This window comes from Pagrus pagrus (assembly GCF_965226575.1).
Source record: "Pagrus pagrus genome assembly, chromosome: 8".
NCBI lineage: Eukaryota > Metazoa > Chordata > Actinopteri > Spariformes > Sparidae > Pagrus > Pagrus pagrus.
This window is the reverse complement of record NC_140192.1, coordinates 34618987-34646492: the sequence shown is the minus strand read 5'-3', so window position 1 is coordinate 34646492 and position 27506 is coordinate 34618987. Positions and strand designations below refer to the sequence as shown.

General features: G+C 45.5%; 1 protein-coding gene and 1 long non-coding RNA gene across 6 annotated transcripts in view; one reads left to right on the top strand and one right to left on the bottom strand.

Moving 5' to 3' along the window:
- LOC311261558 (uncharacterized protein) overlaps positions 1-27506 on the bottom strand; it is a 52745-nt gene that overhangs the window by 2380 nt on the left and 22859 nt on the right. For 2 of the 5 annotated variants that reach the window (XM_084360317.1, XM_084360318.1), the window contains exons 4-6: positions 27052-27199; positions 17131-17335; positions 2366-2505 (exon numbers count right to left, since the gene is read on the bottom strand). In XM_084360317.1, coding sequence (XP_084216443.1) covers positions 2366-2505; positions 17131-17335; positions 27052-27199 — 493 coding nt within the window. Of the gene's footprint in view, positions 1-2365; positions 2506-3098; positions 3757-4426; positions 4450-8550; positions 8595-17130; positions 17336-27051; positions 27200-27506 lie in introns of those variants that run through there. The other 3 variants (XM_084360323.1, XM_084360321.1, XM_084360322.1) reach the window with 3 other exon arrangements.
- On the top strand, positions 20577-25829 carry LOC311261560. The gene is made up of 2 exons (XR_014623157.1): positions 20577-20663; positions 20830-25829. It is a non-coding gene; the product is annotated as an uncharacterized lncRNA (long non-coding RNA).

Genomic DNA, 27506 nt, shown 5'->3' with positions numbered 1-27506 from the left:
GGCATGTGTTGTAAAGCACTTTGAGCTGTCCAAGAGGACTGGAAAAGCGCTATACAGGGTTCCCACACATTTTCATGGACAACATTTCAAAACTTTTCCATGACTTTTCAAGGACCCATAATAACATTTCCATGACCATTCACAACCTATATAAGTACACGAACAGAACTGTATAGTATACTTTACTCCAACTGTTAATTATTGTATGAAAACTAAACAGTAAACCTTTCTCAATCTCTAATAGTTGGTTATGTTCGTATTCACTTAAAATACTTTTTGACATTTAACATGATAAATATTGTACATAAAATATAAAAAGCAGAGGCTAATTATGTTTATGTTGATATGGTTTCAAGTAACTACTCCTGCCCTCCACATGTGCGCTGAGATTGCTTGCATAGTTAAAACACATAGCCTCATCTCTTCAAAAGATCTTCAGGTTTACAGTACAATCAGACACATAAGCTTCTTGTGTCATGAAATACATTTTCCATATTAAATTCAGATGTTTGTACTGAACTACTGTTACACTATTCAAAGGTCAATTAAGTATGAAAAGCATGGATTAAAGCAAAGAAAAAATCTTTTGACTGAAATGTTTTTTTTCGAGCTGCAGCCAAGTCATATTCCCAATTTGTAATTTGTGAAACATGTAACAGGGCACGTTACTTGACACGTGCTAAAAAAATAAGATAAGATTTACAGCCTCACCCCACACCATATTCTCTAATGCAGACATCAAGTTTAAATATTTGACCAACAGTGTTTTACAGGAGGATGATCTGAACAGCTGTTCTATTCACACTTAAAATGTTTTTTGTCTTTTCAATGTAATTTTCAATCTATGAAATCAATCTGTGCCCTTTGTTTTGCCAAGCTTCTCTCAAGTTTTACTCTTTCAAATAATCAACCATCTACAGAACTTTTCAGTACGCTATTTTTCTACTGCTTCTTCTCATCATCATCATTAATTATTATTAATAATATTGTTTAAAGTGAGCCTCTTATCGTTTAAATACATCATACAAGCAGCAACTTTTGCAGCCTTGTCAGTCTGATGGCGAGTTATCTTTCTGTCATCACTAGCATACTGTTAATAATCAAAGAAGCTCTGAGGCTTTGTTCTATATGTTATAATACAAGATTTAAGCATTGAGCTACAATCAGGCAACATTCATGATTCTGTACAGTCAAACTAACCAAAAACTTCTTATTGATCATCATTATAAAGTTTCAGGGTGTTCCTGTAACCATGGTAACTCACGGTGCCAGAGGGGAGGGAGAGACGCTGAATGAAGCCATTTACACAGATACACTGCAGACAAAGTCCAGACTATAGTTGTTATTTCACACATGTAGCACACAACAGGAGACTCTCTGTGTCAGACGAGTTCTCACGTGCTGACTAAACTCAGCTGATAACGTAGCAGCGCGACGAGTCCTTGCTAGCTAAGCAGCTAAACTTTAGCGCCGCTCCGTGTTCAGATCCCGCCCTGTGTGGGTCACTGCACTGTCATTGGTCAGGCGCGCACACGCCATTAACGATACAATTGGCTGTAGAGTGTGACAACCTGTCAATAAACATCAGCCAACAGTTCCTCCGATCTACATTGATCTCACAAGTCACCTCTGTGAAGTCTGAATGATGGAAATCCGTCATAGCGACGGAGAACTTTAATCCATGGAAAAGTGTATTTTTTGATAAAGACAGGAAGAGAGGCTTTAGGCTTCAGGCTTCAACTGTCCAATCAACAAGCTTAATGTTTTTCTATGAACTGACGGCGCTAAGCTACATGGACGGAGTTATGCCCTATTGACAGAATTAATATAACGTTGATGGCAGACGTATTGCATCGATATGTTGCTACACTGATATAGATTGGCCTACCGATGTTACATGCTACGTAGACAGAATTGGCAAGATCAACATATATGCCACATTTAACTCTCTTGTGGGAATCTGCAGCCTCTGGGTCTGCAGAGATATACTATTGTTACAAACCGCTAATGGCAAATCCTACCGTTCCTGCCGTAATGTTACATTACATGGGAAGTTATCCACTGTAACAATTTATTTAATTTCACACAACAAAATTCCATAACTTTTCCAAAACTTTAAGGAATTTTACTAATTCCATGACTTTTCCAGGCCTGGAAAATTAGTTTTTAAAATTCCATGACTTTTCCAGGTTTTCCATGACCGTGGGAACCCTGGCTATAGAAATGCAGACCATTTACCATTTGCCTGTCCCCACAAGTATAGTAAAACAAACCTGGATATGCATGTGTGCGTGCACACGTTCTTGAGCCCAGATATGTTAATGAAATGAATAAAGTTTCCCTTTAGATGTGCTGGAGGACTTACAGGCTTATGGTTGATGAAGGCCAAGCTGCATTCCTCAATGCTGTGGCGAACCACTTTTACACCACGGCCACGGCCAACTTTGTAAGCCGTTGGTGGAAGCAAGGCTGGCAGCTGCCTCAAGGCGAGTTCCCCAACGCCATCTGTAGAAAGACATTATAGGCATCAATACGATGTGGAATGGCATACCTGTGATTTTGTCATTCAGTATCCAACTAAAATAGAAACTATGCTAACAGTTACATGCAGCCAAAGGGTCCTCTGACTGGCTAATGTGCTTCCTTGCCCTGTGCTTTTCAAAATAAAAGTTCTTCCGTTTGATAATGTCCACAAAAATATTGCTGTATTATAGACACTACCCAGCAAACATTTTGACGTCTATTTGACGTCTAATCAACATCGGTCAGGCAGGTCGATTCGACGTCTAGCAGAGGTGCTGAAATTAAAGTTTTTCTGACGTCGGTCATTTTGACGGCATCAATTCACGTCGTTTCGACGACATAAAAACGGCTCACAGAGCAGGCTACTTCAATTATTACGTCGTATAGACGACTTTTCAACGTCTCTACGTGGCGTCTTTTTGACGTCTAATCAACGTCGGTCAAGCAGGTCGATTCGACGTCTAGCAGAGGTGCTGAAATTAAAGTTTTTCTGACGTCGTTTTCATGACCGACGTCATTTCGACGGCTCTTAGGCGGCATCAATTCACGTCGTTTCAATGGCATATCAACCTTTGTCAAAATACACATGTAATGTATTGCATTTAAAAATATGTTTACCTAAATCGAGTTTCAACTAGTGCCTACATAACTGGCATTACCACATCCATACATTCTATTACAAGCACAGCTCTTGTGCTGTAGCCTATAGTCTACATGTGCAATTCTCAATGCTCTAATCTGCAACTATTTAAATTAACTTATCAATTTCAGCAAAAAAAATCCTTAAAATGCAAAGAGGTCAAAAAGTCCAATAGACAACACCAGCAAATTTCACATTTGCCAACTTAAAATATCACAGGAATGGTGAACCTGGTTAAAACTTTCATAGTAAATAAACTCAGCTGTGATAAAGTTAAAAATACTCGAATAATGTTCACCCATACTGTAAAATACAAGTAGTACATGGACAAATCTCAGGTAAAAAAAAAAAGAAAGAAAAAAAAGACAGCATTCAGGACCAGATATATGTAACGAGTTATCTATATATTGAATAATTGAATAAAAAACGAACATGTTTATTGGAACAAATGTTTTATTGACTTTCTTTTTATTGCAGTCCTGTGGGGGTCTGCCCCTTGCCCCCGCTTCTTGGTGGGGCATGTTTAAGTTGGTTCTGAATCACACTCTCTATTTCTGCATCTGTGGCCTTTGGACTCCATCTCTTCACAGCAGCTGGAGAGAGGGCATAAGAAAAAAATAAAAAATTTTACAGAGCGCCTATTCAGAAGTTAAATGCACTTATAGATGGCAAGAACAAATTGTTTTGGGAGTTGAAAGAGTAATGAAAGAACCACTTCTTAGAGCCACTCAGTAGCCTGAATCTGATGGTTCCTAATAAAGCCAGTAGGCATTAACAGTCTGTGCTATGGTAGCCCAGCTTAGCCCAGGATAGCCACATGCACATGAAGCCCATTCAGTAATTTCAATTATATCAATCTTAGTTTCTTACACTTGATGACATGGAACATCTTTGTGGCTTTAAAAGGCACAACACAGAGATGCAACACTAAGCATAACTTCTCTTTCATGCAGGTGCCTGGCTGTTCACACAGGGAGCACAATAGAGCATTAGAGGTTTTCTTTTAAAGGACAATTCCATTTCATTTCAAACATGTGCTACAGTTTCGGAATACATTTACTCTAAAAGAATGAATTTGAAGATATTCCTCACTGTTGCTGCTGTTATGCATTAGCACCTCTGTCCAAGCATCATCACAACAGCATAAAACAGTGGCGGACGGCTCTGAGGCTGTATCCAAATATTCATATTCATTCAAGCCCCCCCATTCAAGTGTGTGTGTGTGTGTGTGTGTGTGTGTGTGTGTGTGTGTGTGTATCTCACCTGGTGTGCGTCTCACAATAAACCTGTGAAGTGAGGTAAATTGGACAAATAGTTATCAAAACAGGTCTATGCGAGGGACAGAGACACACAAATAGATTACTTTTATATGTAGAGAGATAGTGACATTGATTAACCTCTGAAGTCAATAAAAATGTAAAAATTTTAGTACGCCTAAAATAAAAAAAAACTGTAAGGATGAATAACTGCTTGTGGCTTCATCTGAGCATGTCAATGGCATTATGGGGCTGTAGCCACACTATCAGTGAACACTTGTTTCAAATTTGAAGAAGATGGCACAAAGTATGACCATTCTACACCTACGCTGTGATTGACAGATAACCAGCCACACTGTCAGTCACGTCTCTACAATAAGCTGGCGCCCTCTGCCGTGGCGGTCGTGTAGCGACACCAGACAACTATCAGCATGTATCAACGGTTAGACCCCGGTTATAAGACGATTTCTGGCCACATATCAATGTCCGTGGACCAGATAGTTTTCGGGAGCTGTTATGGACCGTATGGTCCGTCCCGTTTTTGGTGTATGTCAAGCGACACCTATAGGCCTGGCATATGAACTACAGCGTTTTTGGTTGATCCGTCTAGATGCAAATATTCTTGAAACAATGCCGAGGAGAAAAAATAACGTTTTCGCCCGTCTGGACGGCCCCTTAAAGTGTTTTGGTTCTGTAACGATGCTAAACCGATAGTTGCACAGATGTTCGGCTCGGTATAGCATCGAGCACCTCACGTAGCCTGTGAGCTAACTCAGGGCTACCCAGCAAACATTTTCTCGACCTGCGTCTAGATGAAGACGTCCAGTCAACGTCGCGTCACGTCGTGACTTTAATTCGACTGTTTTTCAACATCATAAAATAATATCATGGCAAATATGACCTAATTAAATATGCATTTTAGAGCGGTTTAACTGAATAAACACTGCCAGAAAACGCTTTCTCGACCTACGTCTAGATGAAGACGTCCAATCGACGTCGCGTCACGACGTGACTTTAATTCGACTTTTTTTCGACATGTGAACATTAGGGGGAATACGATCTCAAAGAAAACATATTTAACTGAAAAAACACTGTCAAGAATGATTGAGTTACTAAAAGTACTGTAATTTAAAATGAAACCGTGTTTGGTAAGACATTATACGTTTATCAGTTGCATGTTAGAGTTTTGATTTTGTTGCTGCATCGTGTATTGTTACAGATAGCTGTTTTTTTTTTGCTTTTATTCGTAACCGAGCGGCGGCTAGCAGCCGAGTTAGCTGCCGTGTGAAACTAGCCCTGAGTTAGCTCACAGGCTACGTGAGGTGCTCGATGCTAAACCGAGCCGAACATCTGTGCAACTATCGGTTTAGCATCGTTACAGAACCAAAACACTTTAAGGGGCCGTCCAGACGGGCGAAAACGTTATTTTTTCTCCGTCTTCCTCGGCATTGTTTCAAGAATATTTGCATCTAGACGGATCAACCGAAAACGTTGTAGTTCATATGCCAGGCCTATAGGTGTCGCTTGACATACACCAAAAACGGGACGGACCATACGGTCCATACCAGCTCCCGAAAACTATCTGGTCCACGGACATTGATATGTGGCCAGAAATCGTCTTATAACCGGGGTCTAACCGTTGACACATGCTGATAGTTGTCTGGTGTCGCTACACGACCGCAACGGCAGAGGGCGCCAGCTTATTGTGGAGACGTGACTGACAGTGTGGCTGGTTATCTGTCAATCACAGCTTAGGTGTAGAATGGTCATACTTTGTGCCATCTTCTTCAAATCTGAAACAAGTGTTCACTGATAGTGTGGCTACAGCCCCATAATGCCATTGATATGCTCAGATGAAGCCACAAGCAGTTATTCATCCTTACAGTTTTTTTTTATTTTAGGCGTACTAAAATTTTTACATTTTTATTGACTTCAGAGGTTAATCAATGTCACTATCTCTCTACATATAAAAGTAATCTATTTGTGTGTCTCTGTCCCTCGCATAGGCCTGTTTTGATAACTATTTGTCCAATTTACCTCACTTCACAGGTTTATTGTGAGACGCACACCAGGTGAGATACACACACACACACACACACACACACACACACACACACACACACACACTTGAATGGAGGGGCTTGAATGAATATGAATATTTGGATACAGCCTCAGAGCCGTCCGCCACTGTTTTATGCTGTTGTGATGATGCTTGGACAGAGGTGCTAATGCATAACAGCAGCAACAGTGAGGAATATCTTCAAATTCATTCTTTTAGAGTAAATGTATTCCGAAACTGTAGCACATGTTTGAAATGAAATGGAATTGTCCTTTAAAAGAAAACCTCTAATGTGCTATTGTGCTCCCTGTGTGTACAGCCAGGCACCTGCATGAAAGAGAAGTTATGCTTAGTGTTGCATCTCTGTGTTGTGCCTTTTAAAGCCACAAAGATGTTCCATGTCATCAAGTGTAAGAAACTAAGATTGATATAATTGAAATTACTGAATGGGCTTCATGTGCATGTGGCTATCCTGGGCTAAGCTGGGCTACCATAGCACAGACTGTTAATGCCTACTGGCTTTATTAGGAACCATCAGATTCAGGCTACTGAGTGGCTCTAAGAAGTGGTCCTTTCATTACTCTTTCAACTCCCAAAACAATTTGTTCTTGCCATCTATAAAGTGCATTTAACATCTGAATAGGCGCTCTGTAAAAATGTTTATTTTTTTCTTATGCCCTCTCTCCAGCTGCTGTGAAGAGATGGAGTCCAAAGGCCACAGATGCAGAAATAGAGAGTGTGATTCAGAACCAACTTAAACATGCCCCACCAAGAAGCGGGGGCAAGGGGCAGACCCCCACAGGACTGCAATAAAAAGAAAGTCAATAAAACATTTGTTCCCATAAACATGTTCGTTTTTTATTCAATTATTCAATATATAGATAACTCGTTACATATATCTGGTCCTGAATGCTGTCTTTTTTTTCTTTCTTTTTTTTTTTACCTGAGATTTGTCCATGTACTACTTGTATTTTACAGTATGGGTGAACATTATTCGAGTATTTTTAACTTTATCACAGCTGAGTTTATTTACTATGAAAGTTTTAACCAGGTTCACCATTCCTGTGATATTTTAAGTTGGCAAATGTGAAATTTGCTGGTGTTGTCTATTGGACTTTTTGACCTCTTTGCATTTTAAGGATTTTTTTGCTGAAATTGATAAGTTAATTTAAATAGTTGCAGATTAGAGCATTGAGAATTGCACATGTAGACTATAGGCTACAGCACAAGAGCTGTGCTTGTAATAGAATGTATGGATGTGGTAATGCCAGTTATGTAGGCACTAGTTGAAACTCGATTTAGGTAAACATATTTTTAAATGCAATACATTACACGTGTATTTTGACAAAGGTTGATATGCCGTCGAAACGACGTTGAAACGACGTGAATTGATGCCGCCTAAGAGCCGTCGAAATGACGTCGGTCATGAAAACGACGTCAGAAAAACTTTCATTTCAGCACCTCTGGTAGACGTCGAATCGACCTGCCTGACCGACGTTGATTAGACGTCAAAAAGACGCCACGTAGAGACGTTGAAAAGTCGTCTATACGACGTAATAATTGAAGTAGCCTGCTCTGTGAGCCGTTTTTATGTCGTCGAAACGACGTGAATTGATGCCGTCAAAATGACCGACGTCAGAAAAACTTTCATTTCAGCACCTCTGCTAGACGTCGAATCGACCTTCCTGACCGACGTTGATTAGACCAGGGGCGTCACTAGGTTTTAAGGACAGGGGGGGCTTAGCCCCCAGGAGATGCACAGAATGTCAGCGAACGTTTAATTTCACAAACAGCTAACAAAAACTGAGAAATTGCACGTTTTGGACAGATTTAACAGAGATACTTTACTGTGTAAATGTTTTAGGCCACCATTACATTTTTAACACAGTACAACAACAAACACAGGAAGTACTGTCTGTTTACAGCATTAACAACAACAAAAAAAGAAAAAAATCCACATAGTTACAGTGCCATATTTAACCAATGCTTCTTATTCATTAAGAGCCTACATGTATTAGCCAAAACTGTATGCAAAAAAAAGAGCACTGTGTTCTAGACTCACCTTTCCAGTAGAGGTTTCTCCCCTCTCACTCTCTCTGCTCCTCTGCCCTGACTCCTACAGGTCAATAGGGGTGGTGGAGTGATTATTATTAGTGTATTATTATTATTATTATTATTATTATTACCGTATTATCATTCATCATCATTATTATTGTCATTATTATTATTATTATTATTATTATTATTATTATCCACATAATCATACGTGAATGAGCTGTTTCACGGTGTGCATCTGATGCTGGAGCTAATGCTCCAGAAGGAAGTCACCCCAAAGATAATATGAAGAGTGCACACCTAACTCTATAAACAACCAGGACCTTCACATTGCATTTCGGACTAACTAGCTAGCTACTGTAGCAGAGTTCTTTTTGAGCTGAAATGTAACTTTTGGACGCAAAACAACAAAGGTAAGACGTGCACAGAGATATACAGCACGCGTCTCACGCTGCCTCCTGTACAGGGGGCTCTCAGCTACAGAGTGTGCAAGCCAGGTTTTTATTTGTCAAACAGGGAGCATTTGGCAATTACGTGGGACTTTCTGCTGTTAGCTGGGGGGCTGCAGCTAACTTATTGTTACTATCAGCAGTGATGAATACTTACTCTCTTGAAAAAATTTCGTGTATCCATTCTTGTTCACGTTCTTCAACTAATGCTGCTCTAGTCGGTTCTGTGTGCTCCGCTCCCGGTACACACACTGCAGGTACCCAGGTACCGAGTGCAACCTAGGTTGCAGGGAAAACGTGGACTGGATTTCAGTGATGTGGGCGTGCTCTATATGAACAAGTGGAATGGACTGGATAACGACGCACTGACTCTGACTCTCTACCACTTCCACTATGAAGTGAAGGGAAACTAAGATTTATGATCACATTTAAGTTAATAATAACTGGTTTATTTATTTAAACTCATAGTCTGGCCACATTATATTGAATTTGTCTGCACTTTTTTGTAAAAAAAATAAATAAAAAAAATAAAAAAATTTAATAAATGAACATAAAATTATTTAGGGGGGCTTAAGAATATTTTAGGGGGGCTGAAGCCCCCCTAAAATAGGCCTAATGACGCCACTGGATTAGACGTCAGATGGACGTCACGTAGAGACGTTGAAAAGTCGTCTATACGACGTAATAATGACATTGATTGAAGTAGCCTGCTCTGTGAGCCGTTGATAAGTCGTTGAAACGACGTGAATTGATGCGGTCTAATAACGGTCGAAATGTGGTCGGTCATAAGACCGACGTCAGAAAAACTTTCTGTAGCGGACTGGGTGCTTGTGTACCACTCATGTTATGTGTAGATCACTGGGTGATACTGTTGTTATCAAGGTGAAATGTTAACGTTAAGGCAGTTACTGAGTTTCCTGAATGTCAGTGAACATATCCCAAGTTTAGAAACTGTCAGTCAATTGCAGCTACCTATGACAGGGAGTGTGTGAGACTACTTGTCTGTGATTGGATGAGACAGAGAGGTCAGGGGTTGTTTTTGGGAGAGAGATCAGGAAGTAGAGAGGAGCGTGTGTGGGGACTTTGAGAGTGTTTTGATTATTTTGGCGTTGGCTACGGCCCACAGTAGCCTGTGTTAAAAGGAAATAAAAGAAGAGAGAAAACCCAGCTGAACGTCTCAAGCTCCTCATTTTAGGGACGTTACATTTGGTGTCAGAAGTGACGAAAAGAATTCGCCTGCACCGGGTGACATCGGGCTAGCTGCTGCGGTGACTTTGACTGCATCTGGGAAGCATGTTGCCGCGGGACCTTTCCGGGATCAAGCGGGAGGAGGACGCCGATGGACGGGGACATTACAGCCCGACCGTGGGTTGGAGGGCGGCCGAGCACAGAGACCGGGTGAGAGAAATGACGGTGAGGATGGCTGCCGAGGCCGGCTTGGGCTCGTCTGGCCGCTCCAACGACAGACACGCCGCCCGTGGGGACACGGCCGCGGCCGAAATTACGGACATGAACGGACACAGTGAGCCGCGTGGCGGAGCCCTCCCACCCTCAATGAAAACCCCCAGGTATGATGGCAAAGCTAGCTGGGAAGCATTTCATGCCCAATTTGAACTGTTAGCCCAGGCCGGCGAGTGGTCTACTAAAGAGAAAGCCCTCCAGCTGGCAATGTGCCTTACTAGTGACGCTCTGTCCAGCCTGCTGCTGCTAAGCCCTGACGATAGGAGAGACTATGATGCTTTAGTGGGGGCTCTGAAGAGGCGGTTTGGGCTCTGCTCAGCAGCTAGCCTGCTGCGCTCTGAACTGTGTAGCCGTCAGCGACGCCCTGGGGAGCCGCTAAGGGATCTTGCTAATGACATTGAGGGGCTAGTTCACCGCACCTATGCTCACATGCCACCTGCCATCCAGAGTGAACTGGCCCGAGACCATTATCTTCAAGCTCTGCTACCAGCTGACCTGCGTGTCCAGACACTACTAGCTCACCCAAGGTCTCTACAGGAGGCTTTGGAGTTAGCAACAGAGAGAGAAATGCTGGACGCTGACTCCTCATTCAACAGACCACCACAGTTGAGGGCTGCTAGTGGGACTGAATTGAACGCAACAGAACCTGCCTGGGTGGGGGAGCTGACCCAGCTAGTGCGAGCTGCCACTCTGAAGGAGGAGCGACAGCCCAGGCAACAGTCAAGGGTCTGCTGGGGATGTGGTCAGCCCGGCCATCTGGTCCGGCATTGCCCACGCAACCGTGAGAACCAGGGAAACGAGAAGGGGACCGCGTGATCGGGACGGCGCGGGCCCCCTGTACTGTGTCCCAACCTTCTCCAGAGGAGGATGTAGCGCAGCGCACCGGCCAGGTGGGGGTGTTACAACCATCAAGTGACTTGGACGGTAAGCTTGAACGCCTAGTAGTCCTGGGCCGGACCTGGGTAGGAGATTGCTGGTACACTCCTGTGACTATTGGGGGTACGTGCTGCCCTGCGCTGGTGGACACAGGTTCGTCAGCAACCCTGGTGAAACCTAGTTTGATAGGAAATAAAACAACCATTTTCCCCACCATGGTGAAACTACAGACAGTAACAGGAGAGCGTGCTCCCATGGTGGGGGAAGCACTAGTGACTCTGGCCGTGGGGAAGAAGTCAATTCGCTGCCCGGTGTGGGTGGCGGCTCTAGATGATTGTATTCTGGGGCTGGATGTTCTCGGGGCATTGGACTGTGTCATTAACACAGGGGGAGGAACGCTCACTTTTCCTGATGGACATGTTATCCAGATGTCGAGAAGGCCACCCCATCCTGGCTGCTCTGCCACCCACACCATTACAGTTCTGGCAGGTGAGGCAACGGCTGCCGCGGAAAACTGCTGCACCTCCTGACTCCCACCACGTCTGCCACTGGTTTACACCCACAACCAGTCCCTGCCTCTCTACCTGACAACAGAGAGAGAGTCTTGGCTGTGAAAGAGGTTTGGCAGAAAAATTGTGATGGACTGACTTCTAGTGAACAAGGTCTGCTGTGGCAACTCTTGCTGGAGTTTAAAGACTGTTTCTCACTTTCAGAGGATGATGTGGGCCAGACAGATCTCATACGACACAACATTGACACTGGAGATGAGCAGCCCATCAGGATGAGACCTCGGCGCCTCCCCCTGGCCAAGCAGGCGGCGGCAGATAAAGCCCTGTGTGAGATGCAACGGGCTGGACTCATTGAACCCTCCACCAGCTCCTGGGCCTCTCCAGTTGTCATGGTCCCCAAAAAGCTGAAGGGGGATTGGCGGTTCTGTGTGGATTTCAGACCCATCAACAAGGTGACAAAAAAGGACCCTTACCCCCTCCCACGCATTGATGAGGCCCTCGATACAGTGTCAGGGTCCTCCTGGTTCTCCTCTCTGGACCTGCGCAGCGGGTACTGGCAGGTCCCCCTCGCTCCTGAGGCCAGACCTAAAACTGCCTTCATCACCAGTGGGGGCTTGTGGCAATTCAAGGTCCTCCCTTTCGGGCTCTGTAATGCCCCCGCCACATTTGAGAGACTAATGGATGAGGTCCTTGCTGACATTCCCCGCCAGGAGTGTGTGGTGTACTTGGACGACATCCTGGTTCACGGGGAGACCTTCGAGTCAGCTCTCATGGCCCTCAGACGGGTGCTGGAGAGGGTGGCGGCAGCGGGCTTGAAACTGCACCCCCAGAAATGCTGTTTCATGAGGCGTGAGGTCACATTCCTGGGCCACAGACTTGGGGGAGCGGGTGTCAGCACCGTGGAGGATAAGGTACGAGCTGTGAAGGACTGGCCCACCCCCAGCTCTGTGCAGGACCTAAAGAGCTTCCTGGGCCTGGCCTCCTACTACAGAAGGTTCGTTAGGGGGTTCTCCTGCATAGCTGCACCACTATTTCGCCTGCTGCAAAAAGGGGAAGTTTTTCTGTGGACAGAAGAGTGCCATGCAGCGTTCACTTCACTACAGAGAGCCCTAGTGGACGCCCCAATTCTTTCCCCACCTGACCCCTCCCTGCCCTTCATCCTCGACACAGACGCCAGCAGTGTTGGCTCCGGTGCTGTGCTGGCCCAGGTGACACCAGAAGGTGAGAGAGTAGTGGCGTATCACAGCAGGACATTCAACAAGGCAGAACGTCGCTACTGTGTTACCAGGCGGGAGCTTCTTGCTGTGGTCAGTGCCATATGGCATTTCAAGTATTACCTTGGGGGCCTCCATTTCACAGTCAGGACTGACCACTCAGCCTTGCAGTGGCTCATGTCTTTCAGAGAACCAGAAGGTCAACTGGCACGCTGGATTGAAGAGCTACAGGCATATGACTTCACTGTGATCCACAGACCAGGGGCACGACATGGAAATGCTGACGCACTGTCCCGCCGCCCCTGTGACACTGATGGCTGCCAACACTGTGAGAAACGGGAGGCTCATGAGGCAAAGTTACAACAACCTGATGTGCAATGTGCAGCTGTGGGTCCCGAGCAGGCGTCAGCCAGTATTGGGCTGGCAGCTGTGGATGTGGCAGAGTGGGAAAGTAAGCAAGAAGAGGATGTTGACATCAGACCAGTGCTCACATGGGTGGCGATGCAACACAGACCAGCATGGGAAGAGGTTGCGATGTTGTCGCGAGCCACAAAAGGACTCTGGTCGATGTTTGTAAACCTGCGTGTGTGTGATGGGGTGCTGCAGAGGGGATGGAAAGAACCAGCTACAGGAGAGACGCGGTGGCAGGTGGTGGTACCACGGGCCCTGAGGGAGATGGTGCTCCGGGCAGTACACGGAGCCCCAGGATCTGGCCACTTTGGGATCACCAAGACACTACGCCGCCTCCGACAGGGGTTCTACTGGGGCCAACTTAGGCGGGATGTGGAAGACTACTGCCGACACTGTGACAGCTGCACTGCCCGGAAGGGCCCCACAGACAGATCTCATGCCCAGCTCCAACAGTTTCCGGCAGGGTGCCCCATGGAGAGAGTGGGGATTGATGTCCTTGGGCCGTTTCCTCTCACAGAGAGGGGTAACCGCTACATCCTCACTGCCATGGACTATTTCACGAAGTGGCCTGAGGCGTACAGCCTGCCAAACCAGGAGGAAGAGACCGTAGTGGACGCACTGGTGGAGGGAATGTTCAGCAGGTTTGGGGCCCCTGAAGAAATTCACACTGACCAGGGCAGGAATTTCGAGTCCCGTGTGTTTGCAGCCATGTGTGAGAAGCTGGGCTCCCACAAGACCCGCACCACACCCCTCCACCCTCAGAGTGATGGCCTGGTTGAGAGATTTAACCGCACACTGGCACAACAGCTTGCCATAGTGACGGCTAAACACCAAAAGGACTGGGATACTCACGTCCCCCTTGTGCTGATGGCATACCGGTCTGCTGTCCAGGACTCCACTTCCTGCTCCCCTGCCCTCCTCATGCTGGGAAGGGAGATCCGGACCCCAGCAGAGATGATGGTGGGCAAACCCCCTGACGCCTTTGTAGACCCTCCAGGCCCCGACTATGCCAGGAGGCTCCAGGACCGTTTGGAGTCTGCTCACGAGTTTGCCAGAGGTCAGCTGCTTGGTGCGGGGCTGAGACAGAAGAGGAACTACGACGTGCGGGCCAGAGGCCGTCATTTTGAAGTGGGAGAGTTGGTTTGGGTGCATAGCCCCCAGAGGAAGAAGGGCAGGTGCCCAAAACTGGACAGTGAGTGGGTGGGGCCTTGCCAGATCCTGGAGAGGCTGGGTGAGGTTGTGTACAGGGTCCGGTTGCCACTCAGAGGACGGAAAGTGGCCCTGCATCGTGATAGGCTGGCTCCCTACCGGGGCGTGGCCTCCCCAGAGAGACAGGAGGTTGGGACACAAGGGACGCAGGACATGGCTCTGACTCGCCAGCAAAACCCCTCTGATGTGCAGAGTGTTCTGCACCGGCCGCCACAGACTGAACTTTTTTCCCTTTTCCCTAATTCCCCCACCCAGCCCCAGTTACCTGCCCCTGCGCTGGCACGCGCTCCGGGCCTTTCCCCTGGTGAGACACGGCCTCGGAGGAACCGCAGGCCTCCTGTCCACCTGAGAGACTTTGTTTGCCCCCTCGGGGGCGAGGGACTTTGAGGAGGGGGGGTAGTGTAGTGGACTGGGTGCTTGTGTACCACTCATGTTATGTGTAGATCACTGGGTGATACTGTTGTTATCAAGGTGAAATGTTAACGTTAAGGCGGTTACTGAGTTTCCTGAATGTCAGTGAACATATCCCAAGTTTAGAAACTGTCAGTCAATTGCAGCTACCTATGACAGGGAGTGTGTGAGACTACTTGTCTGTGATTGGATGAGACAGAGAGGTCAGGGGTTGTTTTTGGGAGAGAGATCAGGAAGTAGAGAGGAGCGTGTGTGGGGACTTTGAGAGTGTTTTGATTATTTTGGCGTTGGCTACGGCCCACAGTAGCCTGTGTTAAAAGGAAATAAAAGAAGAGAGAAAACCCAGCTGAACGTCTCAAGCTCCTCATTTTAGGGACGTTACATTTCATTTCAGCACTTCTGCTAGACGTCGAATCGACCTGCCTGACCGACGTTGATTAGACGTCAAATAGACGTCAAAATGTTTGCTGGGCTATGTCTGCGATGGAGTCGAGCCTTCACAACATGTCTAAAAAGGAAAGGATGAAGAGTAGCCTAATTTGAATACTGCCGAAGCCCTGAAGATGTTTCATAACTTGGACAGTCGTGATTCTGATGGAGGGGCTCAGAAATGAAAGCGATCTTTCCTGGGTACACGAAAACATCTCCTCAGAGAGTGACTCAGAGTCTGTACAGAGGAAAATGAGACGGCTTTCCCCGGCGGCTACGGCATACAACGCTCAAGGTGAGCTCCGCTGCCCTGCGCTAAGTTACAGCCTGGACTATTCACTTATTCTGCTGCTCATATGGAGGAATGGGGGCTTACCATTTTTCAGACAAACGATGGCAATAAATCGCTTCAGGGACATAATGAGGTTCCTGCGCTTTGACAGGAAGGAGACCCGACATGTGCGTCTGCAGGACGACAAGTTTGCCCTGGTGCGGGCCACTTGGGACCGGTTCATCCAGACTAGTGTAGCCTGCTACAAATCCGACGCTAACATCACGATTGATGAGCAGCTGTTCCCCACAAAGGCCCCCTGCAAGTTCACCCAATATATGAGGAATAAGCCCGATTAATTCGGAGTCAAATTTTGGTTGGCTGTAGATGTCAACTCTAAATACATGTTGAACGGGTCTCCGTGTCTGGGGAAGGAGGAGACACGGAGCGCAGGTCGGCTCGTGGGAGAGAGTGTGGGGCTGAGACTGGCGGAGCCATTCCTGGGGAAGGGAAGAAACATTACCACAGACAATTTCTTCACGTCCCTAAAACTGGCCACCGCCTTACAGGCAAAGAAGACCAGCCTGGTTGGCACCATGGGCAAACAAAAACGGGAGTTGCCGCCCACCGTGAAACAGCAAGCGGAGCTGTTCAACACGAAGGTGCTGAAGTGTGGTGATGTGACTCTGACTTTGTACCAGGGAAATTAAGTTTGTTAAAATGTACATTTCGGTGTTATTTTGTTTTTTTTTAAAAACATCATGGCACAATGAATGCATTCATCACTCAATTGGGTATTTACATGAGAGATTGTAGAGTTTAAAATGTAGCGGTCAAAATGACGCTTATGGCCCTTCTAGTGTTATCTGCCTTGTTTAGTTTTTATATCTGTCTGCTATCCCATATACTTAATTGTACTTACATTAATGTGATTAATATCTTTTTTATGATGCCTTGTTGTTGAAATGTACTATACAAATAAACGTGTCTTGCCTAGTGAGCTTTACCATAATTTATTCACTCAAATATTTTCTTTAAAAATGGCTGATATTGAAGTAAATACAAAATTAGGCTTCAGACTTGTTATGCCGAGAAGTGCCTGCCTGCTAAGAACTGCATGCCCGTCATGGGAACGTGCACAACTAACAAAAAGAAAAACAGTATCAAGGTCACTAAGTTTCTGCCCGTGTTTTCCCAATTAGGCTACATCTAATAATATACAACTACAATTAGACTCTCATCGGCCGGTAGTGTGTTGCAGCTGTTCAGAATATAGCCTATTCACAATGACAAACATACAATGCCTATAAAGGTACATAACGGGGTTAAAGGGAAATTTAAAAAGTGGTATGCTAACCTTGGATCCTGTGTGCATTCCAGGACTGCACCATTCGCTCAAGTCCAATCTGAGCCACCTGACAGGTAAGTGTGGACACACAATACTGTGTCAAGTTGTCCTCCATGTTGAGTTCCTCCTGGTCTACAAGGTGGATGAGAGCCCTTTTCAGTGGGTAGGTTACCCTGTTATTAACGTCTGGCCACATCCTTTCAACGATATGATTCTGTCATTTCAAAAGAGTAAAAACAAAATGTTAAATTTAACTTCAATAAAGACAATTACTATCTGCATCTAATCGTAATCACTGAATAAAAATCAATTTCCTATGACAACAAAGATCAAGAACCCAATTAGTTTGGTGATTTTTCATGCATGGGAAGTAGGATTTTCCGCAGAAGAAGAAGAAGAAGAAGAAGAAGAAAAAAACTGGAGATAACAATAAGGCCGGGACCCCTAATGTGTATGCTGCCTGGCCCCTAATAACCATTAACCATTACAAATGAGAAATTTTCTTCCTGAAATTTGGCTTTGTATTTGTACATCTATTGTGGCATCAGCTTGACAAATTATGCATGTCTTTGACTGGTGAGAAAATAGAATAGAATAGAATCCTTTATTGTCACTGTCAACATTGTCACTAACATTTACTGTGAAAATACGTTTAGCAGCTCCACATGGCAGTAGGACAGTAGAAAAATAAAAACAGTATATATAAAAGATACACAGATAAACAGTATAAAAACAAGTCCCCATAAATATGGACGTGTGCATTAAAGTGCAAGGTGGTGCAAAAGTGCAAACAATAGTGGGCTCATAGTGCAATGGAGGAGGAAGGAGGATGTATTGCACTTGGCAGTGTGTGTATGTATGTATTCAATGTCAGTCCTTGCGTGAGCTGGATAGGGGTGTGTTAGGTTTAACACTAACAAAATACACACAAACAGACACGGACTCAGAGTTTGTCTTTCTTTGCAAAGGGGAAGTACAGGTGTCAGCACTGTGAGTCTGATCAGCAGTCTTCCAACGAGCTCTCCCCCATGCATAACTTTTATTCACAGACAACTGGGCGTGATTGTATATCATTGGTGTAACACAGAGCACAGAGAACAACTTGTTGAGTAACTTGTTGCTAGAGGTGAAAGTGGCAGATATGTAAATGTCCTGTGGTCAAGCTCTCCACAGATTTCAGCATGACAGAATAGCATAAGATTTAGCTAATCAAAAACTGATAATATATTTATTCACACATAATTCCAACATTTCCCTCCTGTTTATCAGTTTTGAACATGCTGTTTCATCAGAGACTTACTTGTCATGTATCATGCTTTAAGTAAGACCGTCATTATGCTTGTTCAGAGTGATACTTTCTTACTCCCACATGTCACACATCAGTGCAATCATCATACTCACATCCATTCGTCTCAGCTAGATTAAGTAGCTCATATTGGGCCTCACGTCCTTGTGCTAGTAGCTGCATCTGTACAAAACTTCTAGCAATCATCTTCTCAAACATGGAACGCAGGCAGGGAATAACACATGAAGCAAATAGACAGAACAATACCAGGATCACCAAAACAGGAGCCAGTGCTTTAAGCAGTATTTGCCACCAATTCCCAGAGAAAAATCCTGAGAACCAGTCCATAGAAGGGGTCGCTCCTGGGGTATTGTTCAACACATATCGCTGGAGGTCGGTCAGATTTTGCAAAGCTTGGTGAATGTCTCCTCCATCACTGAGTCCATCAGGGATGTAAGTGCAGCATGTCTCTCCCACAATTGCACACACTCCTCCCTGTGAGGCTGTCAATAGGTCCAGCACGATCCGATGTTGCATCACCATGTCACGTATGCTCCTTTGTTCCTTGGCCAGTGAGCGGCCCAGGCTTAGAGTGGTGTTGATGTGTCTCAGCAGGGCATATCTGTTGATTTCAACGTGGTCACGTACGTATCCTAGTCCCACCATTGGGACCAGGCTCTGGCCGAATTTGGCTCCTCCTGACCAGATGCAATATGCCCGGGGGACGTCCTCAAGACCGAGGTTCATACTGCGCCTGCTGCGGTGACGGTGATGGGGGTGACTGGTGATGTTTCCAGGAAGATAGAACACGTGGTCTGATAATGATACGAGTGCGCATGTGCCTCCCCATCCTCGTGGTAGAGACGGATAGGCTCTGTGTCCGCAGAGCCAGTACCAATCAGCTAACACTCGTGTACCATTTGGTGTAGGGACCACGCGGGAACAAAAGGTGATGTTCTGGTATCCAGGTGTGGGTATTGACTGTCTCCAGCTCATGTCAGACTTACATTGTTTCAGTCTTTCGGTTCCGTTAGCAGCACAGTTGGCTTTGGTGAGACAGCCCATGCATGCAATTGGATTCAGTGGCGGACAAAAAGAGTATGTGTGGTTACACAGATGGACTGGAAGAGTCCCCACTTTCACAGTTCCATTTCCTTGCACACACTTGTTCAGCTGTCGTGGTTGGAGTCTGTTTAGATAAACTAACCCTGGCAAGGGTTCGCTTATCTGTGGCCATGCTAGTAAGTCTGTGCTCCCTGAGCAGTTTTCAGGTCACTCCAGGTCACTCCAGGTGATGTTCAGCGGCTCAGAGTAGTTGGCGTTGATCCATGATGCTCTATTTCCGGGATGTGTGGCCAGGCTCATGAGGTAGTGAGTTTTTCTAGCTGTGGTGTTGTACGGCCACAGCCCAGGAGCAGCAGTGGATACTGGCATGTGTGTGCAGACATAGCAGTTCGTCTTGTTGTTTAGGTGAGCGGTGGTGTTCATGAAGCCCCACCATTCATTGGTGGCAAATCCATGTGGGTAGTGGGTGTGGCGTGCGTGCTCACCTGACAGCTCCCGTCGTCCGACTGGAGGCTTTTCTTTTTCTTTTCACAGGAGCCACCACACCAAGAATCCTAATAAGAGTAGTGCAAGAAACATCACACTACACCATAACTCTCTGCACCACATGCGGCATCGTCGTCCTCTCCCTCTCCCTCTCTGTCCATGTCGGCGGCGTCGGGTTGGATCCTCTGGATTGTCCATCTCCATGTTCTGCATCGTACACTCTGGTGACTCCTATTAGAGTAGGGATCAGTTGATTTCTTCACTGGGTTTGAGACACTCGTGTTTCTATACAGCAGAGCCCCTTTGTAGCCCAGACTTCCCCACTACTCCGGTGAGTCAGGGAACGGCTGCAGTTTACAATGGCTGAGGTGGATCCACGTAGTTCTCTCTGCAATCTTGACTGCCGTTGGCGTGGTCAATAACACTTGATATGGTCCGTCCCAGCGTGGACTGGACCAGCACTTACTCTTTATGACTTTCACGACCACCCAGTCGCCTGGTTTCATCTTCTGGGCATTCTGTGAGAGGGGAAGAGAATCAGAAGGCAGTAAATTTGCATTTGATACTTGTTGCTCTTCAAACAGTTTCCTCATGTGTTCAGCTAACGTTGTTTCTTCAACAGCTTTCTGTATGTCTGGAGAGAAGGATGGCAGTTTAAAGGCTCTGCCATTCACTATTTCAAATGGTGTTAATCCTCTCTCTGTAGGTGTTATTCGCATGTACAGCTTAACTAAGTCCAGGCATTCTGGCCAGGGACGCTTAGTTTCTTCCATACACTTTCTCAGTCTTGACTTAACTGTACCGTTCGTTCTATCCACTAGGCCTGCGCTTTGTGGGTGATAAGCACAGTGATTTTTCAGATGTATTTGTAGGTGTTTAGCCATCTGTTGCACTATTTTGTTCACGAAATGGGGACCATTGTCACTGTATAGTGTTTCTGGGATGCCATGTTGTGGCACTATGCTTTTGCATAGAGCTTTTGCTACTGTTAGCGCATCTGCATGTTTGGATGGGAATATTTCTACCCATCTGGAAAACGCATCCACTATCATTAGACAGTACTTGTAAGGCCCACTCTGATTTAGTTCGATGAAATCCATGTGCAGGGTTTGGAACGGGTATTTTGGTGCGGGAAATTGTCCTCGCTTTGGTCTTAGATTGCCCTGTGGGTTGTGTTTTATGCATATCACACATGATCTGCAGAAATTTTTTGAGAAGGTGTTAAAGCCATAAGTAGTAAAGTGTTGATGTACTAGGTCTATCATCCCTCCTGTTGAGACATGGCAAGGCCCATGGCTCAATATTACTGCAGCTTTAAATAAGCTTCGTGGAAGGACGGGTTTGTTATCAACAGTATATAGACCTGTGTCATCAACTGTGGCTCCTTGTTTTACCCACATTTGTTTCTCAGTGTCTGGCGCCACCAGTTGCATATCTCTTGTGACTTCCTGTGTTATAAGTGAGGAGTCGGGTGAGACAACATAGATGTCTGATTTACCAAAACTGCCTGCTGCTGCTGCTTTTGCAGTTTCGTCTGCCAACCTGTTACCGCAAGTGACACTATCAGTGCCTTTTTGGTGTGCTGCACACTTACATATAGCTATTTTGCGTGGCAACTGAACTGCATCTAAAAGAGACATTAGCAGTTGTGCATGTGTAACTGGTTTTCCTGTAGACGTTATCATGCCTCTACGTTTCCACTGTGCAGCGAAGAAAAAGATAGTTGAAAATGCATACTGGCTGTCTGTGTGGATCGTAATGTCTTTTCCAGTGGCCAAAAAACATTCTCGTGTCAGAGCTATTAGTTCTGCAGCCTGTGCTGAGTGTTTTGGCTCTATTTGTTTAGCTTCCACTACAGTGTTAGGTAGTTGAGTAACAGCGTAGCCTGAACTGGTTTGACCTTTGTCGTCTTTAGAACATGAGCCATCTACAAACCAAACATCTCCATAGGAGAGGGGCTTATCAGTTAAGTCTTGTCTCGGCAGATGTAAAGCTTCAGTTTTTTCAACACAGTTATGTGGCTCGCTCTCCTCTGCTGTCGGCAGTAGAGTGGCTGGGTTCAAGGTTGTGCATCTTTTGACTGTCAAATGAGGCTGTGATAGCAGCACAGCCATGTAAGATAACTGTCGTGCAGGAGAAAGGAATGTCATCTTTGCCTGCAACAGTAACACATCAACTGCATGAGGAACTAGTAACATTAGCTCATGGAAAAGTACAACGTCGGCAGACAGTTGTACTGCCATTGCTGCTGCACATATAGCTTGTACACACGGTGGTAGGGCTGCTGCCACAGCATCAAGTCTTTTTGAGTAAAACGCGACGGGTTTCATTTTCCCCCCGTGTTGCTGTAACAGTAGAGATGTCATAAACCCCTGTCTACAGTCCACTGTTTGAGTGAACGGCTTCTCATAGTCAGGAAGAGAAAGCACTGTAGCTGACATTAACTCCTTTTTAATTTTTCGAAGGAGTGTGTGGCTTCCTCAGTCCATTTTACTTTATCTGACATTGACATTGGTTCGGCATAGATGAGGTTCAATAGTGGCTGTGTTTTCTCAGCATATGAAGCTATCCATGCTCGGCAGTAGTTACATAGTCCCAGAAAGGTCATCATTTGTTTTTTGTTTTGTGGTTTTGGGACGTCTGCTATCGCATGTTTTCGTGCTTCCTGTATCTCGCGTCCTTGAGCGCTGAGAGTGTAGCCTAAATATTGAACTCGTTCTTTCACCCACTGCAACTTTTGCTTTTTCACTTTGTTTCCAGTTTTTGAGAGATGTTGCAGCAGGGCGAGAGAGTCTGCAGTGCAGCTGTCTTTGCACGGTGAGGCTACAAGAATGTCATCCACATACACAATTATTTGGCTTCCTTTTGGTGGATTAAAGGTAGACAAACAGTTATTTATTGCTTGCGTGAATACTGTGGGGCTGTCACAATATCCTTGGGGCAACCTAGTATATGTGTATGACTTTCCTGCATATGTGAAGGCAAACCAGAATTGTGAGTCAGGATGCACAGGTATAGAGAAAAATGCATTACTCAGGTCGATGACAGTATAAAATTTGTTTCTTGGGTGCAGAGTGTTTAACAGAGTGTGCGGATCCGGCACTAGAGGAGCGCGAGATTGCACAGCTTCGTTTATTTGTCTGAGATCCTGCACCATTCGCCAATTAGTACCGTCTGCCTTTTTCACTGGGAAGATGGGTGTGTTACAGGGTGAATCGGACACTCTCTTATCACGCCAGCATCCAGTAATTGTGTAATTACGGGTTGGATGCCTGTAAGGGCTTCGGCTTTTAAAGGGTATTGTCTAACCCTTGGTCTCCAATCAGATTTTGGTTTAATTTTTACTGGAGCAGCTGTTGTCATTAACCCGACATCTTCAGGCCCTTTCGTCCACAGTGAGGCAGGCAGGTATTTTAGTTGTTTCTCTTCTTCTTCAGTTAAAAACGCAGAAACTAGTCACCTAGAGACATCATGCAGTCCGGGGACTGCAGTGGTGCTCCATCCTAAAGTTTTTCTGTACATCTGTGCAGATGGGCTGTAACTCCACCCATCGTTGTCAATTTCTCTATAGTCTGAGGCTCGTGCGGCTCTGGTAGCCATTTGACCTAAGTCTTTCCACTCCATATCTGGTGATTTGGAGAGAGAGAGATGTGTGGCGTCCATCCCATGTAGAATAACGACTTTGCTTCGCGAGGGAGGATCACATCAGCTACTGCAACTGTTTTCTTATCAGAGTACAAATATGGCACTTTAAGTTCGACTGTCTGCAAAGCAAACAGTTTCTCTCGATACTTAGCATCTGGTTTTAGTGCTATGTTCATAGTTACATGTAGCTGATCTGTCTCCATGTCGTCATGCTCTTCAGTTAGGGAGCTTTTGGCTGCTCTTAGCAGTTTGTCAGAGATATCAGTAAATGGATTGTTACTGAGATCCAGAGAATAGAACACTTTGTTCGGGAAGTTGTCTATGTGATACAATTCACCAGACTCATCGTCTAGCCGCACGGCCTTCATTCCCTCTGAGGTGGGAATGACACCTATTTGCAGTTGCTGCATTAGATCTCTGCCTAATAGGTTTATCGGACAATCCGGCGAGATTACTACAGGTGCTTTAGTGTTTTTTCCAGATTTCTCATCCTGTATATACAGAGGTTTTGACATGCGTTTCATGCTGACCGCCCCATTAGCAGATTTGACCCAAATAATCCCGTTGGAGGCCTGGAGGCCTGGGACTTTATTTCTTAGCACAGTTTTGCAGGCCCCAGAATCACACAGGAAACGCACATCTTTCCCATTTATTACCAATGTAATCTCTGGTTTGTCCGTCATGGCACTAAACACCTCCCATGCGCTGTATACATCCACTAACAACAGAGGAGATGCATCGCCAGGCTTGGGAGCTGTCTGTGACCGTCACTTTTGATTCCAGTTCTCATCTGGAGGAGCTGAGGGGGGAGGATTTTTGTTATCTCCCCATTGTTTTGTTCTCCCTCTGTATCCTCCCCTGCTCGATCTACATTCTTTTGACCAATGTCCTTTTTTCCCACAACGATAGCATGCATCTGGGTCATTATCTCCAGACCTTCTATCCCCTCTATGTGGCCTAGAGCCCCCGCGGCCCCTTCCCCTTACTCTATACCCGCGGCCTTGGCCCCCCGAATGGAAGAAGGCGTCACTGTCTTCTTCAGTGTCATCGTGGAAGAAAACGTCTCCACTTCTCCCCTTTTGAGCCTTTTTACCCTCTATGTGTTCACATGCATGTCTTATCCATTGCATGGCTTCTGGGACGCCAGCTGTGTCCAGCTCTATGTAATGTTTTCGGGTCCAGGCTGCTACTCCTGGTTGGAGGCCATTTACTATAGCCAGTTTCAATTGTTGTTGGTAAGCACTTGTTTTAGCCTCGTCAAAGGTTATTCCACTATTTGCTCTGAACACAGTTTCCATCCGCACTTTAAAATCATCGGGGTCTTCACCGGGTTTTTGTTTTACTGCACTTATACGAGTGTAATCTGCTTTTCTGGCGGAAGCGTTTTTTACTCATGCAAACAGTGCATCTAATTGGGCTTTATAGTCGCCTGCTAGGGTACTGTCTGCGGGGTAAGGAAATACAGCTCCTTGGGCTGTGCGTCCTGTATAGTCTCCTTTGACCCTGCCCCATTTTCTCCCCAGAGAGGATTGCATGGCTTCACCTGCTTCATGGCCGTTTAGTCTGTAAAAGTGAATTATTTCTGTCATATTTTTAACCCACTCTTCGGGGTCGTCTTCAGGACATGGAACTCCAGCCACTGCATTAGCTGCTTCGGCTAGTGTCCAGGGCCTGAAAACGTACATTGTTCTGTCTTCGGCACCTGTAGCAGCAGGATTTGGGACTTCTATCATTGGAAAGATTGACTCTGGTTCGTACCTCACTGGGGGTTTTATTTTGTCTGCTGGTCTTAGTGATTTTGCTTCAGGCAGTTCACTTGGGACCAGTGAGGGATATATTGGTGGGGTTGATTTTGATGTTTTTGGCCTGGTTATAGGGGGGGTTACTGCTTCTCCCCCCGCCGCCCCTTGTACATCGTCAGCATCGGGAGGTTGATCAGGCCTCCGTCTACCTTTAATTACTCCTTCATTATCTTCCTTTCGTACAAACATTGCTTTTGCGTCTTCTTGTCTCTTTTGTTTATTTTTTGTACTATTTGCTTGTCTTTTGTACGCCTGTTCTAGCCATTTCTTGGCATTTGTCAACTCTTCCTCCTTCCTATGTTTTTTTCTTCCCTCTTTTACTGCAACACTTGCCTCTAATTTACCTACAAGCTCTTTTAATTCCTCTACTTTGAGTCTTCCTGTTACACCATACTTTTTTTTCTAATAAAATACACACAAACAGACACGGACTCAGAGTTTGTCTTTCTTTGCAAAGGGGAAGTACAGGTGTCTGCACTGTGAGTCTGATCAGCAGTCTTCCAACGAGCTCTCCCCCATGCATAACTTTTATTCACAGACAACTGGGCGTGATCGTATATCATTGGTGTAACACAGAGCACAGAGAACAACTTGTTGAGTAACTTGTTGCTAGAGGTGAAAGTGGCAGATATGTAAATGTCCTGTGGTCAAGCTCTCCACAGATTTCAGCATGACAGAATAGCATAAGATTTAGCTAATCAAAAACTGATAATATATTTATTCACACATAATTCCAACAGGGTGGGGTGATGGTTCTGGCAGCCTGGTGGAAAAAGTTGTTACTCAATCTTGCGGTTCTGGATTTGAGAGCGGTACCTCTTTCCAGAGGGGAGTGGGGAGAACAGGGCATGTCCGGGGTGTGTGAGATCAGTACTGATGTTTCTAGCCTTCTTGTGCAGTCGGCCAGAGTAGATATCTCTGAGGGGGGGGGGGCAGAGTGGTCCCAATGATCCCAATGCTCTCTGCCGTCCTCACCACCCGCTGTAGGTCTTTCCTGTCCTTGGCAGTGCAGCTGGTGAACCACACAGTGCAGCAGTAGGTCAGGATGGACTCGATGGATGCTCTGTAGAAGTTAACCAGCAGGGGGCGGGGGAGATGGGTCTGCTTCAACTTCCTGAGGAAGTAAAGTTTCTGATGGGCCTTCTTCACCTGATTCGAGGTGTGGATGGACCAGGTGAAGTCGGCTGAAATGTGTACCCCAAGGAACTTGAAGCTCTCCACCCTCTCCACCTCCTCTCCTTCAATAGAGAGGGTGGGAGGCACAGTCCTTTTAGATTTCCTAAAATCCACTATTAGTTTCTTGGTTTTGGTTGCGTTGAGGTCCAGGTTGTTCTAAGAGCACCAGTCAGTCAGGTGTTTGACCTCCTCCCTGTAGGCTGACTCACTGTTGTTCTTAAACAGTCCTACAATGGTGGTGTCGTCTGCAACTTAACGAGGAAGGGACTGAGGACACACCCCTGCAGTGCTCCAGTAGCCAGCAGTCTTCCAGAAAAGAACAGTTTACTTGAGTTTATTCAGATCCCTATTAGCTGCAGCAATTAATCTATTCTTACTGGGGTCTGACCATACCATAGTGCTGAAAGAGAAATCAATATTATCAGCTAGCAGCTGAGTGATTAAGGGAAAGAGGACAATAAGCCAACTCACATGTGTTGATGATGTTTGCAGGTATGGCTCCCTTGCTGTGTTATTTCTGTAGCCTGCCAATTTCTCCTGCATGAAAAGAGTCAAGAAAAACTCTCTTCCGTGGTCCACTCGTATTTGGTCCCACATTCCGTGCTGTAGGACAGCACTTCTGCAAAACAGCAATACACAAGTGTTACAGTTTATCGACACTATTTCATATTTGTGTTTACATAAGCATTGTTGAAGCCAATTTTCACTCTTGGTTAATGTAGGGATTTGGTTAATCAATTACTTAGTTACTGACAGCATTGTGTAACTGTCACCATTTAAAAAAAAATATATCAGTTTGTTTCTTCCCAGATAAGGAGTGGTAAAAGCACAGCTATGATAAGCCAATGTGTTTTACTTAAAGCAACCCCAAGGAACTTTTAACTGGTTATGAACCAGTTTCTGTTTAATACTGATGCTTCTATATG